At 46.1% G+C, this 14,552-nt stretch overlaps 1 protein-coding gene across 4 annotated transcripts in view; it reads right to left on the bottom strand.

Moving 5' to 3' along the window:
* TCEA3 (transcription elongation factor A3) overlaps positions 1–14,552 on the bottom strand; it is a 42,568-nt gene that overhangs the window by 21,882 nt on the left and 6,134 nt on the right. For 3 of the 4 annotated variants that reach the window (XM_077899174.1, XM_077899172.1, XM_077899175.1), the window contains exons 2-5: positions 14,023–14,085; positions 13,227–13,332; positions 12,595–12,736; positions 1,937–1,999 (exon numbers count right to left, since the gene is read on the bottom strand). In XM_077899174.1, the coding sequence (XP_077755300.1) occupies positions 1,937–1,999; positions 12,595–12,736; positions 13,227–13,332; positions 14,023–14,043 (332 nt within the window). In that variant the 5' untranslated portion in view covers positions 14,044–14,085. The remainder of the gene's footprint in view (positions 1–1,936; positions 2,000–12,594; positions 12,737–13,226; positions 13,333–14,022; positions 14,086–14,552) is intronic. The other variant, XM_077899173.1, reaches the window with a different exon arrangement.

Here is a 14,552-nt window from a genome sequence, read left to right as displayed (position 1 = left end):
TGAGAACCACTGGTGTAGAACCAGGATGACCCTGGAGCTTCCATTCTTAGGCCTCATTCATGGAAGACATTGCCAAATGACCACAGAACTCTTCTCTTCAGAGGCATGATGTGGCCTCAGACTCCTTCTCCAAGCAGAACTTCCTGGAGCCTCCACTCACCAGCTCGCACTCAGCAGCCATTTTGGAACAGAGCAATCCAGAGGTCCCATCAACATCTTCAGATGTTTAATCTTCAGAAAGCCTTAAACAGCCTAATTTTTGTGCCTCTTCTTTTCTATCCAGTGGTAGTCTTACTGGTACTAAAATAACTGTGCGCCTCCACATATAGTCTCCTAGAAGCCAACACCTGGCTACCCCACCATCCAATATGGTCCCTGGACACGAATCATTAGCTTTAATCCACTTCTAATCCACTGCCTCCTGCTCTAACCTCTCATCTCCCCCGGACCACAGTTCACATTCCCTCTTTCAGTCATAATCTCTCTTTAGTGATCTCATCAAGTTTTGTGACTTCAAATGCTAGATACATGCTAATGGGTCTGAATCTTAGATTTCTAGCCCAGATGTTCTTCTTTAATCCTAGCTTGGTATAACCTAAGTATAAGGTATAACCTATTCAACTTCTCCACCTGCATGATTAGGAGATCCCTCAAACCCAACACATCCAAAACCTGAGCTCCAGCGTCTCCTGTCGCAGCCTGATTGACACAACAATCTTCCCCCATTCTGTCCTTTCAGGTCCTCAAGCAAAAAGTCTTGGAGTCACCTTGATGCTTCAGATTCTCTTGTACCCCTCCTCTCAAACTATCTCTAGAGTCCGTCACTTCCCCAACCTGCACTGCTGCCACCCTGGTCCAAGCCACCATCATATCTTGCCTGAACTTTTGAAAAGCCTCCTGGCTGGTCTCTGCTCTTGGTCTCTGCTCCTGCCCTCAGCCCTGACAACCCATGCTCAGCACAGCAGCCAGAGCCATTCTGATACATTCCCCGCCTTGTGGCTCCCGTTCCAGTCCATCCTCCAACTCTCCCCCTCACTCCAGCCCTGGCCACCTCATCACTTCTTGACCCTGCCACTTAGGGTCCTGGGCTTGGAATGACCCCGGTATCTGCCTGGCTAGTTCCTTCATTTCTTTGAAAGGTTTGTTCTTTTTCTTTTTTTTTAAATATTTAATTTATTTATTCATGAGAGACACAGAGAGAGAGGCAGAGACACAGGCAGAGGGAGAAGCAGGCTCCATGCAGGGAGCCCAACATAGGACTTGATCCCGGGACTCCAGGATCACGCCCTGGGCCAAAGGCAGGTGCTAAACCGCTGAGCCGCCCAGGCTTCCCGAAGGGTTTGTTCAAAGAGAGCTCTCCTGACTGCCCTGATGACCATCCTTCCCAACCCCCCTCACTGTGCTCTCTTGTTTTCCATAATGCTTGTCACCTTCTAAATCATTGCCTGATTTATTTATTATATGTATTGCCTAACACCCCATATTAGAATATAGGCCTCATGACCACAGGGATGTTTCTTTTGCTCACTGCTGTGTCCTTGGCACCTAGAACACTTCCTGGCACATAGCTGCCCCTCAATAAATATTTGATGAATAAACAACTTGATAAGTTATGCTATTTCAGGTAACTAAACCCAGAGATCTCACTCCAGGTATAGACTCTCAAGACCTCTCTCCTCATGGGTTCAACTTGACCTTGAAAATGTTCCCTAGATAGTAATGGGGCAACAGTGACTCGTCAGCCACCCCAGTGAAGGAGCCATACCTCTGATTCAGAGTCCATTCAGTCTTACTATGTGGTCCCTAGAATTTGGAAGCAACATAATGAATGAGGCTTCCTTCTTTCCCCTGCCCCAGGGCTTCTCCCATGAAAGCAGAGAGGGGAACACGTGCTGAACAGGACCTCTGGGATGGAGAAGCCCAGGACTTCTTTTACCTTTCCATCGATGGCCTTTTTGGAGAGGACGTGGCTGAAGACTTGGAGTCCACAGAATCTCTCCTGAAAGAAGAGAAACTGGAGATGAGACTCTTGTAAACTAGCACCAGTACTGATGCTAAAGAGCTCAGAGGCTGGAGAGAAAGCTTCTGGGAGTCAGGCATGCTGGGCTGAGGATGATGGAGCCCACCTGGACCACAGCTGCAGGTGGGTGATGCTCCAGGTAGCATGGGCTAGTCACCTGCACATACCCTCCATCAAATGAAGCAATCAAGGGAAGGAAGCCTAATACATACCATATACATTACATGAGCTATGCCATGTATTACTAATTTTTAAAAAAGATTTTATTTATTTATTCATGAGAGAGAGAGAGAGAGAGAGAGAGAGACCGAGACATAGGCAGAGGGAGAAGCAGGCTCCCTCCAAGGAGCCCAATGCAAAACTGATCCTGAACTCCAGGATCACGCCCTAAGCTGAAGGCAGATGCTCAGCTGCTCAGCTACCTAGGTGTCCCACTAATTTTCTTTTATTGTAAAGATTTTTTTTATTTTTAAGTAACCTCTATACCCAAACTGGGGCTTGAACTTGAAACCCCCAGGTCAAGAGTCACATGCTCTACTGACTGAGCCAGCCAGGCACCCCGCCCTCTTTACTTTGTATTACTAATTATTTTATCTAATGCTCAGCAGTCTCCCCCACTCCTTGCTCTCAGGCAGGCCTTTGCTAGCGGGAGTCCACAGAGATTGGCATTCCTGGGACTGCCTATTCTCACAAGGAGCCAAGGAGCTGGAGATCAGTTTTAGCCTCCCCTGACAGGCACCTTACTTAGGAGAAGCAGAGAGAAGAACATAGGCCTTGGAGATACTAGAGCTGTGATAAAATGGCAAGTGAAATAGGGCACAAAATTAGATGTATACGGTTTCTAAAGTCACACAAGAAAACCAACACCCAGGAGGGAAAAAAAGATGCAAAGAAAATAAAACCGGGAAGCCTGGCCGGTTTAGCAGCTATAGCATACAACTCTTGATCTCAGGTTGTAAGTTGGAGCCCCACATTGGGTGTAGAGATTGCTTAAAAAAATAAAATAAAAATCTTAAAAAGAGAGAAGAAAAAGAAAGAAAGAAAGAAGGAAGGAAGGAAAGAAAGAAAGAAGAAAGAAAGAAAGAAAGAAAGAAAGAAAGAAAGAAAGAAAGAAAGAAAAAGAAAGAAAGAAAGAAAAGAAAAGAAAGAAAGAAAGGAAGGAAGGACACCCATGGTTATATGAGGGTATGGGATCAGAGGTGAAAATTTGTTTTTATTCTCCAAAATGCATGTAGCTACATTCTCTTTATGATAAATTTAATCTGTCTGTAAATTGTTGGGTTTTTTTTTTAGATTTTATTTATTTATTCATGAGAGACACAGAGAGAGAGGCAGAGACATAGACAGAGGGAGAAGCAGGCTCCCCATGGGGAACCCAATATGGGACTCAATCCCAGGACCCCAGGATCACGACCCGAACCAAAGCCAGATGCTCAACCATTGAGCCACCAGGTAGCCAATCAGTCTGTAAATTGTAACCATCACTCCCCATTTCATTCACTCAAGCTTCTTGTCTTTCTTTCTTTCTTTCTTTCTTTCTTTCTTTCTTTCTTTCTTTCTTTCTCTTTCTTTCTTTCTTTTTCTTCCTTCCTTCCTTCCTTCCTTCCTTCCTTCCTTCCTTCCTTCCCTCCCTCCCTCCCTCTCTTCCTTCCTTCCTTCCTTCCTTCCTTCCTTCCTTCCTTCCTTCCTTCCTTTCTTTCTTTCTTTTTTTTTTTTTTTAAAGTAATCTTTACACCCAACGTGGGACTGGACTCATGACCCTGAGATCAAGAGTTGCATGTTCCAGGGGATGAGCCAGCTAACTGCTGCCCCCCGCCCCCGCCCAGGCTTCCTTGTAAGCCGGGTGCAGCACCTCCTCCAACATACTACATCACTGCCTTACCGATCATGTGTTTTGTCTGACCAGCTCCCATTGTAAATTCTGCAAGCACAGAGCTCGGCGGTGGGGCTTGTTCACCAGGCGGACACTGTTCCTGCAGAGCCCACATCCCCTTGGGCACTCTCTCCCCCAGTGCACTGGGACCCATGGGCTCCACGCTACGAGCTCCCCTGGCCTGTGCCCCAGGGAGTCCTCCGTGCCAGCCTGTGCCAGCGGCCTGGTGGACTGGAAGGGCCCTGGAGCTAATGACCCTGGGAGCGGCCTTCAACCCACACACAGGAATTGGTGGATAAATACCACAGTGTCCTCAGCCCTCCTGGGGGTGAGGTGTGTCCTCCACTGTCACCCAGAGTTCCCCAGCAGGACTGAAGCCTGGCTGCCCAGCAGCAGCAGCCCACTAACACACCCTGGGCTGGCTCCCTTCGCTTCCCATCTTACTCCCTCACTCCTCTCTCTGCATTTCTTGAAATCGCTTCCCAGGTAAACCCCTTGCACTTGAATCTGTGTCTCAGGGTCTGCTTCTGCAGAATCCAATCTAATATATTCACTGGCTTATTCCAAGCAAATACAAGAATGCCTTGCATAAAGTAGGTGCCATTTAAATATTTGTTGCCGGGCAGCCCCGGTGGTGCAGCGGTTTAGCGCTGCCTGCAGCCAGGGCGTGATCCTGGAGACCCTGGATCGAGTCCCACGTCAGGCTCTCTGCATGGAGCCTGCTTCTCCCTCTGCCTGTGTCTCTGCCTCTCTGTGTCTCTATGAATAAATAAATAAAATCTTAAAAAAATATATTTGTTGCCAAACGCTGCAGAGCCCAACAATACAGAAATATAAAAACTAAAAAAGTGGGTAAACGAAGCTCCCCAGTGGCAACCGTTGTTTGAGGTCATTCCTTCCAGTTCCTTTCCCTCGGACATACAAGCATATATAGCAGGTATTCTAGAAAGGGAGATAGTGGCATGAGTTGCAATCCCGGTCCTGCCCCCGGGGCAGGTCTTCTCTGAGTATGGGTTCCCTTCCCTGTCAAATGGGAAGAAAGTCACCTGGGGGTGGCTGGGAAGAAGACATTCCTGTCCCTCCAGCGGTTTTGAGAACATAGAAGTTTTTCCACTCTGTGGAAAACTAGTCCTAGCTAGGCACCTGATTTCTGGTTTTCTGGATTGTGCAATGTTCCCGCACGGATTTCCAGCGGGAAACATTTCCAATGTTTCCCTCCAGGTGGCGTGGGAGACAGTGGGTGAGGCAGCTTCAGGGGCTGGCCCTGATTATCCCATGGACCAGACTCCTTTGGCTCCAGACCTTCACCCCAGCTTCAACACAGAAGGGAGGCAGCAAAGAGGGAGAGGGGAAGAGAGAGGGCATTCTTCACATGCTCCTCCAATCCCTCACTGGATCCTGGGGCTTCCCCTGCAGGATTCCTCCTCGAATGCCCCATGGGGATGGACAGGTGCAGGCCAGAGTGGGAAGCTGGAATTCTTTCTTTTTTTTTTTTTTTTTTTTAAGATTTTATTTATTTGAGAGAGAGAGAGAGAGAGAGAGTGCATGAGCGGTGGGAGGGGCAGAGGGAGATCGAGAAAGTGATTCTCCACTAAGCAGGGACCCCGATCATAATCTGAGCTGAAGGCAGATGCTCAACCGACTGAGCCACTCAGGTGCCCCAGGAAGCTGGAATTCTTGCAATGGAAGAAAGAAGGGAAAACATAAGCCTCAACCCCTGAGACTCATCATTTTCTGGCCCTTCTTCATTGCTTCCCTTTTTAGAGCAAACTAGAAAGATTCTGCAGTTATTGCAAATGATCATTATGAAAAGGATTTAGGAACAAGAAAAAAAATGCTTAGAATACAACAGGAAGATCAACAGGGACATAATTGTACCCTCTGCCTATAGGAATAGAAAAATTATGTATATGAGTAGATCAGGACTGGCAGAGAAGAGCACATCCAAAAGCTATTTCATTGTTGGAAGTGGCACACTGTGGACAAATGTTTTTTCATTTTTATTTTTTTAAGATTTTAAGTAATCTCTACACCCAACGTGGGGCTTGAACTCAAAACCCCGAGACCAAGAGTCACATGCTCCACCAACTGAACCAGGCAGGTGGCCCTCGTTTTTATTTTAAATGTCACTAATATGGTTAGTATTTATATAATAAATAATGGTAGTAGTTCACCGGGGGCACCTGGGTGGCTCAGTGGTTGAGCATCTCCCTTTGGCTCAGGTCGTGATCCGGGGGTTCTGGGACCGAGTCCCACATCGGGCTCCCTGCAGGGAGCCTGCTTCTCCCTGTCCTTGTCTCTGCTTCTCTCTCTGTGTCTCTCATGAATAAATAAATAAAATCTTTTTTTTTTAAAGAAAAGTTCACCGATATAGTTGAAATCAGACCCCTGCCAACTTAATTTTCCCTACAAGGTGGAGAGACAACCTCCTCACTCCCTTCTTAGCCTCAGTGAGAGCTTCATTTCACAGAGAAAAGTAAACTAGCATTAACAGTATAATGTCCCAGGAGAACGGTCAAGATGTTAAATGTAGGGGCACCTGGGTGGCTCAGGCAGTTAAGGATCCAACTCTTGATTTCGGCTCAGGTCATGGTCTCAGGGTCATGAAATTGAGCCCTTGGTCGGGCTCCTTGCTGGGTGCGGAGCCTGTTTAAGATTCTCTCTCCCCCCTACCCATCAGGCCTGTCTTAAAAAAAAAAAAAAAAAAGACGAGAAAGGTACACATCAAAATATTAACAGTGGTTATTTCTTTTTTTTTTTTAATTAATTTATTTATTTATGATAGGCACACAGTGAGAGAGACAGGCAGAGACACAGGCAGAGGAAGAAGCAGGCTCCATGCACCGGGAGCCTGACGTGGGATTCAATCCCGGGTCCCCAGGATCGCGCCCTGGGCCAAAGGCAGGCACTAAACCGCTGCACCACCCAGGGATCCCCAACAGTGGTTATTTCTGTTATTTTCTTTTGTGTTTGAGTTTCTTTCTTTTTTTTTTTTTTTAAGATTTTATTTATTTATTCATGAGAGACACAGAGAGAGAGAGGCAGAGATACAGGCAGAGGGAGAAGCAGGCTCCATGCATGGAGCCCCATGTGGGACTCGATCCGGGACTCCAGGATCACACCCTGGGCCAAAGGCAGGCGCCAAACTGCTGAGCCATCCAGGGATCACCTGTGTTTGAGTTTCTAAACTTTTTACAGTAAACATGCCTTACTGTTGATATAAATATATGCATGCAAAAAGTTATAAAATAATATAGAGAGTCTAGTTCCATGTTATGGACACAATAAGTATTTTATGGGTAGTGTGATGCATGCAAAAAAGTCTGGAAAGATATATATAATTATAAATGATCATTATAAATGATAAATATATATTTAGTATGTATATATATATATATTTAGAGAGTATGAGTGTTGGGGGGGGACACAGTGGGGAGGAGCAGAGGGAGAGGGAGAGAAAGAATCTCAAGCAGACTCTGCGCTGAGCATAGAGCCTGACTCCAGGCTCCATCTCAAAACCCTGAGATCATGCTTTGAGCCAAAACCGAGTTGTATGCTCAACCAACTGAGCCACCCAGGCACCCATAAACGATATATATATATATATATATATATATATATATATATAATTTATTTATTTATTTTTTGACATATATATATTTAAACATGGGATACTTCTACATTATTATATATGCTTGTCTCTGGACAATGGATTTTAAATTTTATTTGTATTTTTAAAACTTTCTTTTTAAAAATATTTTATTTATTCATGAGAAACACAAAGAGAGAGGCAGAGACATAGGCAGAGGAAGAAACAGGCTCCCTGTGGGGAGCCCCATACAGGACTTGATCCTGAACCCCACGATCACACTCAGCCAAAGGCAGATGCTCAACCACTGAGCCACTCAGGCATTCCTATTTTTAAAACTTTCTGGGGGGGGGGGGGGTAGCCCCCGTGGCCCAGCAGTTTAGCGCCACCTTCAGCCCAGGGCGTGATCCTGGAGACCTGGGATCGAGTCCCACATCAGGCTTCCTGCATGGAGCCTGCTTCTCCCTCTGCCTGTGTCTCTGCCTCTCTCTCTATCTATTTCTCGAATAAATAAATAAAATCTTTAAAAAAAAAACTTTCTACAGGGACACCTGGGTGGCTCAGCCGTTGAGCGTCTGCCTTCGACTCAGGGATTGATCCCAGAGTCCAGGATGGAGTCCTGTATTGGGCTCCCTCAGAGGAGCCTGCTTCTCCCTCTGCCTCTCTCTCTGTGTCTCTCATGAATAAATAAATAAAATCTTAAAAAAAAACCTTTCTATAATGAGCAAGTAATTACCTGTATAATAAAATAAATATAATACAAAATAGTTAAATTAAAACAATAAATATAATTAGGATATATTACAAATAAAACATTTTATTTTTAAGAGGAAAAAAAACTGAGAAAATGATGCCCGTTTTTCAGGCCACAATACTGAGTCTCAGAGGTTAAGGTTGTGAACAAGTGACTAAGTTCAGTCCAGAACTTGGCTTTCTTCTCTCCAATTGTCTCATCTCCCATACGTGTCATCCTTATAGGCCTTTAAAAAAAATCCCTTTAATTATTCTTTAGTGGGATTCAGAGATGGAGCAAAAGGAAATGTATGTGTTCAGGCTGTTGCCTTTACCCAGATGCCTATACTCCCTATTCTAAAGGCTAGGTAGTCCCATATCCCATTTGGTATCCTCTCCCAATGGTCCACCCTCTAGTCTTTTCAATTTTATCTCATAAGACCCTCTCCATCCTGGTTCTTCATTGGTCAAGATGCTCAGACCTGCTCCAGATGTGGCCAAACCAGCCAGAGCATGAACACAGGGGAAGCACTAGTAGAGCTGGCCTAGTGATATTCAGGAAACATTAACTCCCTTCCAGCCAAACTTCTATCCCCTTTGCAAAATTAAAACATGCCATATGAAAAGTTAGATGTCAGGATTTCTCCAAGTAGAATAAAATTGCAAAGTGAGCACAATGAAAGGAACAGAACAACAACAAAAAGATTACAGAACCATTTGACAAGTATTCCATTTTAGGAAGACTATAAAATTGGTGATGACTGTAGAGAAAGTCAGCCAAAGAAAATAGAAAGAAAGACCATATACCAAAATATTGAGTGACTGTCTTTGGGTGGTGAGAATGTGGGTGATTTTTCTCCCTTTTTCTCTGTATTTTCCATTATTTCTACAACTGATTTTTATCGCTTTACTTGTTTATTTTTAAAATATTATTTGTTCTGATTTATTTTTTTTAAGATTTATTTATTTATTCATGAGAAACACAGACATAGGCAGAGGGAGAGGCAGGCTCTTTATAGAGAGCCTGATGCAGGACTCCATCCGGGACCCTAGGATCACACTGGGAGCCAAAGGCAGACACTCAACCACTGAGCCACCCAGGCAACCCTATCTGTTCTGATTTCAAAAGCAATGATCATTGTGAAAAGAAACCCAAAACTACAGATTTTAAAATTTTATCATAGAAGACAGAATATGAAGCTTTTCCTAATTATAATCACAGATATATTTTTCTTTAAAACAGTTTCATGGAACACCTGGATGGCTCAGTGGTTAGGCATCTGCCTTTGGCTCAGGGTGTGATCCTGGGGTCAGGGGATCAAGTTCCACATTGGGCTCCCTGCAAGAAGCCTGCTTCTCCCTCCTCCTGTGTCTCTGCCTCTCTCTCTCTCTCTCTCTCTCTCTCTCTCTCTCTCTATGTCTATCATAAATAAATAAATAAATCTTGAAAAAAAATTAGCACAGGGCAGCCCCAGTGACGCAGCGGTTTAGCGCCGCCTTCAGCCCAGGGTGTGATCCTGGAGACCCGGGATTGAGTCCCATGTCAGGCTCCCTGCATGGAGCCCGCTTCTCCCTCTGCCTGTGTCTCTGCCTCTGTGTGTGTGTGTCTCTATGAATAAATAAATAAAATCTTTAAAAAAAGAACACTTAATAAAAAATAGCACATATTTATTGGAAAAAATAAGAGAGAAATTTGCAAAAAGAAGAAGGAAAAAAACTTCTCAGTCCTACCACTCAGATATAATCACTATCACCATCCTGGTATATATCCTTCTCATCTTTTTTCCTATACATATACATAAAACTCATTTAACTTTTTTTTTTTTTTTGTAAACCTTACACCCAACATGGGGCTTGAACTCACCACCCGAAGATCAAGAGTCACACGCTCTACTGACTGAGCCACCCAGGTGCCCTTCACTTACTTAATTTTTATAAAACTGGGATCATACTGTATATACTCTATCATACACACACAGCTTTTCTTAATACTTAGTGAACATTTTCTCACGTCTTTAGATTTTTTTCTACCTAGCACTGCCTCTCCACGGAGGCCCTATCGGCTTTTTTTTTTTTCAAGATTTATTTATTTATTCATTCAGAGAGAGCGAGAGAGAGGCAGAGACATAGGCAGAGGGAGAAGCAGGCTCCACACAGGGCGCCGGCGTGGGACTCGATCCCGGGTCTCTAGGATCATACCCCGGGCTCCAGGGGGCGCTAAACCACTGTGCCACCAGGGCTGCCCCCTATCGGCTCTTTAAACATAATAAGTGATTTTTCAATGCATAGGACTATTCTGTGCATGGAAGGATATTTAGGATCCTTGCCCCACAGCTATTTGCACAGACCAAAGTGGGAGTAGCGTGATGGAGATATATCTCCCTCCTGGGTAAGATCTTTCCTTCTACAGCATCATTCCCTAAAGCGTTTTCTGCAAAATATTTGTTGTATAGGATTATAATAAACATTCATTTAAAAAGAGTTCAGACGGGGATCCCTGGGTGGCACAGCGGTTTGGCGCCTGCCTTTGGCCCAGGGCACGATCCTGGAGATCCGGGATCGAATCCACGTCGGGCTCCCGGTGCATGGAGCCTGCTTCTCCCTCTGCCTGTGTCTCTGCCTCTCTCTCTCTCTCTCACTGTGTGCCTATCATAAATAAATAAAAATTTAAAAAAAATAAATAAAAAGAGTTCAGAGATTAAAAATGTTTCAGAAATGCCAGCAGAAAAATGTTACAAATACAACATTTAGTCTATGCTTTAATCTTGCTAATTCCTTTTTTGAACTCACAACTCTAAGATCAAGAGTTGCAAGCTCTTCCAACTGAGCCAGCGGGTGCCTCTAACCTGGTTAATTCCTTAAAATGAACTCTTTTTTTTAAAGATTTTTTAAAAATTTATTTCACAAAGAGAGAGAGAGAGACAGCGAGCAAGCGTGAGAGAGAGCACAAGCAGCGGGGGAGAGGTACAGGGAGAAGCAGATTCCCTGCTGAGCAGGGAGTCTGATGCGGAACTCGATCCCAGGACCCTGAGACCATGACCTGAGTTGATCAACTGAGCTATCCAGACCACCCTAAAATGAATTCTTTATAGTGACTATACTAGGTCAAAAAGTATGTTCATTAAAAATATTGACATATTGGGATGCCTGGGTGGCTCAGTGGTTGAGCATCTGCCTTCGGCTTTGGTGGTGATCCCAAGGTCCTGGGATCGAGTCCTGCACTGGGCTCCCCAGAGGGAGCCTGCTTCTCCCTTTGCCTATGTCTTTGTCTCTCTCTGTGTGTCTCTCATGAATAAATAAATAAAATCTTTTTAAAAAGTCGATATATCACAGATGACATTATCCATATAATACCTACTATTATCTGCCATCAAATACTATTCAGTATTATCTAATACTGCCTTCTTATCCATTAGGTGAACAATTGTCCTTGCAGACCCTTCCCACCCACTTGAGGAATTAAGTGCTCTAGTCACATAGGGAACAGGTAAGATTGATTTATACATCAATGAAGGCTTTTATCTACTATCATGGATATAAGGCTTTTGGGTCTATCTGAAGTCATGCAGTTTGGGAGACCCTGGCTAGGTGGCCAAGGGGGGATGGGCACAGAGTTAAGACAAACAACTATTCTATTCTTCTCAGCAGAGGTCTGGGGGTCTGACAAAGATGGGATCCCACTCGGCCACATAATAGCTGTGTGTTCTTGGGAAAGTCCCTGCTCCCCAACCTTCGGCTTCCTCCTCACTAAATGGAAATGTTGAATAGAGAGCCAACAAAACACTTTACTTTTTTGTTAAGTTAGTTCCTAGCCCCATTTACCTGGAACCCTGACAAGGGTGCGATGTCAGCTGCGTTACCAGGCAACATTGCTTATGGCAAATGAGCCCTGATTGGTAAATTATGTCTAGACAGGAAGGGCTCTGAATGAAATATAAATAATTAGTGGAAAAACATAAATTTTGGGGGCTGCCCTGAGTACAGTGAATCCTGCTGGGATCCTGGCAGCTTCGACTTCTAAGTTAAGGGGATCCCCCCTCCACTGTGGCCTCATTACCTGCACCTGGGTGGGCCTGAGAGTAGCTCTGGAGGCTGTGTGGTCCCCGAGCAGATGAGAGACGCCTGGGCCTGCCCTGCTGGCACGCTGCGCCTCCTGCCCCGGCGTCCTTCCCGGTGAAGGCAGTCCGGGGATGGCCTATCTGGGTTTTATGGGTCTGTCTGATAAAGCCCAAGAAGACCCCAGAGGGAGCCCCACACATAGGAGATGAGAGCAGTCCCTCCTCCCAGGACATGAGGATTAATTCCAGTTATATAAACAGGGACGCTGGCAGAGGACATGACAAGTGTGGGCCCCCTTCTCTTCATCCCAGAAAAAAATACCTGTCTTTGGGCTCTTCGGCTCGTTTCTTCCTTGGTGGAGAAAGGCCTGTCTCTGGCTTCCAGTTGGAACAGTCGAGCCCTTTTTCCTTCTTTGCTTTGTCTCTCTCCTCTCCTTTTTCTCCCTTGGGGGGCCCGGGGGAGTCTGAAAATGAAAGCATGGCATTGTTCCCAAACTCAGCTCTGTCTCAACAGAACCAACCATGGCTTTGGGGAGGGAGAAGCAAAGGGCACAAAGTGACAGCTGCACACACCCCCCAACACACCTGCACACACACACAAACACATTTATATACAGATGCATACACAACATGTACATATGTGTGCAAATCCACGCTCACATAGGGGGAGAGAAAGACATCTGCCCACATACCATATTCATACAAATGTGTGTATATGGACATGTGCTACGCATATGAACACACGAGCACATGGAAATACATAGATAGGCACACGTACCCAAAAACTCACGTCTACAAATGGTGCACTGTGTAGACAAACACTGGCATTCCCCACTTAAGAGGCCATCTGTCATTTATCAAGTCATTCAACAAACACACACCGAGTGCCTGCTATATAAGCCAGACCCAGAATGGGAGAAAAACCCAGCCAAAGTTGGCCTTCCCCGCTTTTACCCAGCAGCCGCTTCCAGTTTTTGATGAGGACTTTGGCCAAAGACACCACCTCCTTGTCTGAGCAGTGCTTGCGGACCCCATTGACGGCGACTCCGATCCTGGTTGTCTGCAAAGTGAGAGGGTCAGGGGCTGGTTTTACAAGGGACACGCAGGACTGGCCGCCCTAATTGGCAAGGCCTGCCCTGGCCCAACACACCCTTTCCCCAGCCCCGGCCTCTCCAGAACCCCAGCCTCCCCTGAGCCCCGGCTGATGTAACAACCCCAGTCCCGTACCTAAGGCTCTGACCTGCCCGGTCCCAGCACTGGTGGACCACCCAGCTTGGGGGAGAAGCTGAGGCCGTGGTGGATTTGGCTGCTGCTGAGGACCCCTCCCCACTTCCACCTCCTGGTGTCTCTGAGTTCAAGTTTCAACTTAAGACACAGCTCTGGCTACTACAGCTTGGGTCTGTGCTGATTTTCTCAGGGCCAAGAACTTTGGGGAATGCTTGGGCAGTGTGGGCAACACAGGGAGGGTCTGAAAGTGGGCGACTTTTCCTTCTCCCTGGATCACCGGCCTCTTGGATCCCATAGGCCCAGGGCTGAGGTATTGGGGTATCAAGGAAAGCAAATCAATCCTTCTCACGGGCATTCCCAATCTAAGGGCCTCGGTCTCCACCCTCAGAGTGTTAGACCTCCTGTGCCCAGGCCCTCCCCTCAGAAACCTTAGACCCCACCTTTGGGGGTCTCCCCCACCCCAGGCCTTCCTCTTCCCCAACCCTCAGGCACAGCCCCCCGAGGGTCCCCACTCCTGCCCCACCTGGAGTAGCTGGATGGACATCTGACAGCTGTTCAGCTTCTTCAGCAGGCCAAGGGCCCCTTCCTGTGGGAGGCCACAAGGTGAGGACGGAGGCCATAGACTCTGTCCCAGGCCCCTTCCTACACTGTGTGGTGTTGGCAGGAAAGAGGGGTACAGGAGGTAAGGGGAGACTGCTCAGCTACGGGATACAGGTAGATAAGTGGTCGAAGGACAGGCAAGGGACAGAAAGAGGGAGAGAGAGAGGGGAAAGGTTCTGCCCCCAGACCAGCTCCCTAACTTCATCTCCCACCACCCAGCTGGCCTCACACCCCTCTGAGTCGGCACCCAGCTCTAACCACCCATCCTGACCCGGCCACAGTTCTGCTGTCCCTTCTACTGTCCCTTCTCCCCATCTCTTCTCTCTAAAATTAATTACTTCATGGTTTCTGGATATTGCTTTTGTGTCTGTGTCTGCTTCCCAACTGTGAGGATCGTGCCTTTTTTAAAAAAAATAGCTTTACTGAGATATAACTGACATGCAATAGACTGCA

This window comes from Canis aureus, chromosome 5 (assembly GCF_053574225.1).
Source record: "Canis aureus isolate CA01 chromosome 5, VMU_Caureus_v.1.0, whole genome shotgun sequence".
NCBI lineage: Eukaryota > Metazoa > Chordata > Mammalia > Carnivora > Canidae > Canis > Canis aureus.
Note: the sequence above shows the minus strand (reverse complement) of the source record. Positions and strands in the feature narration are given on the sequence as shown.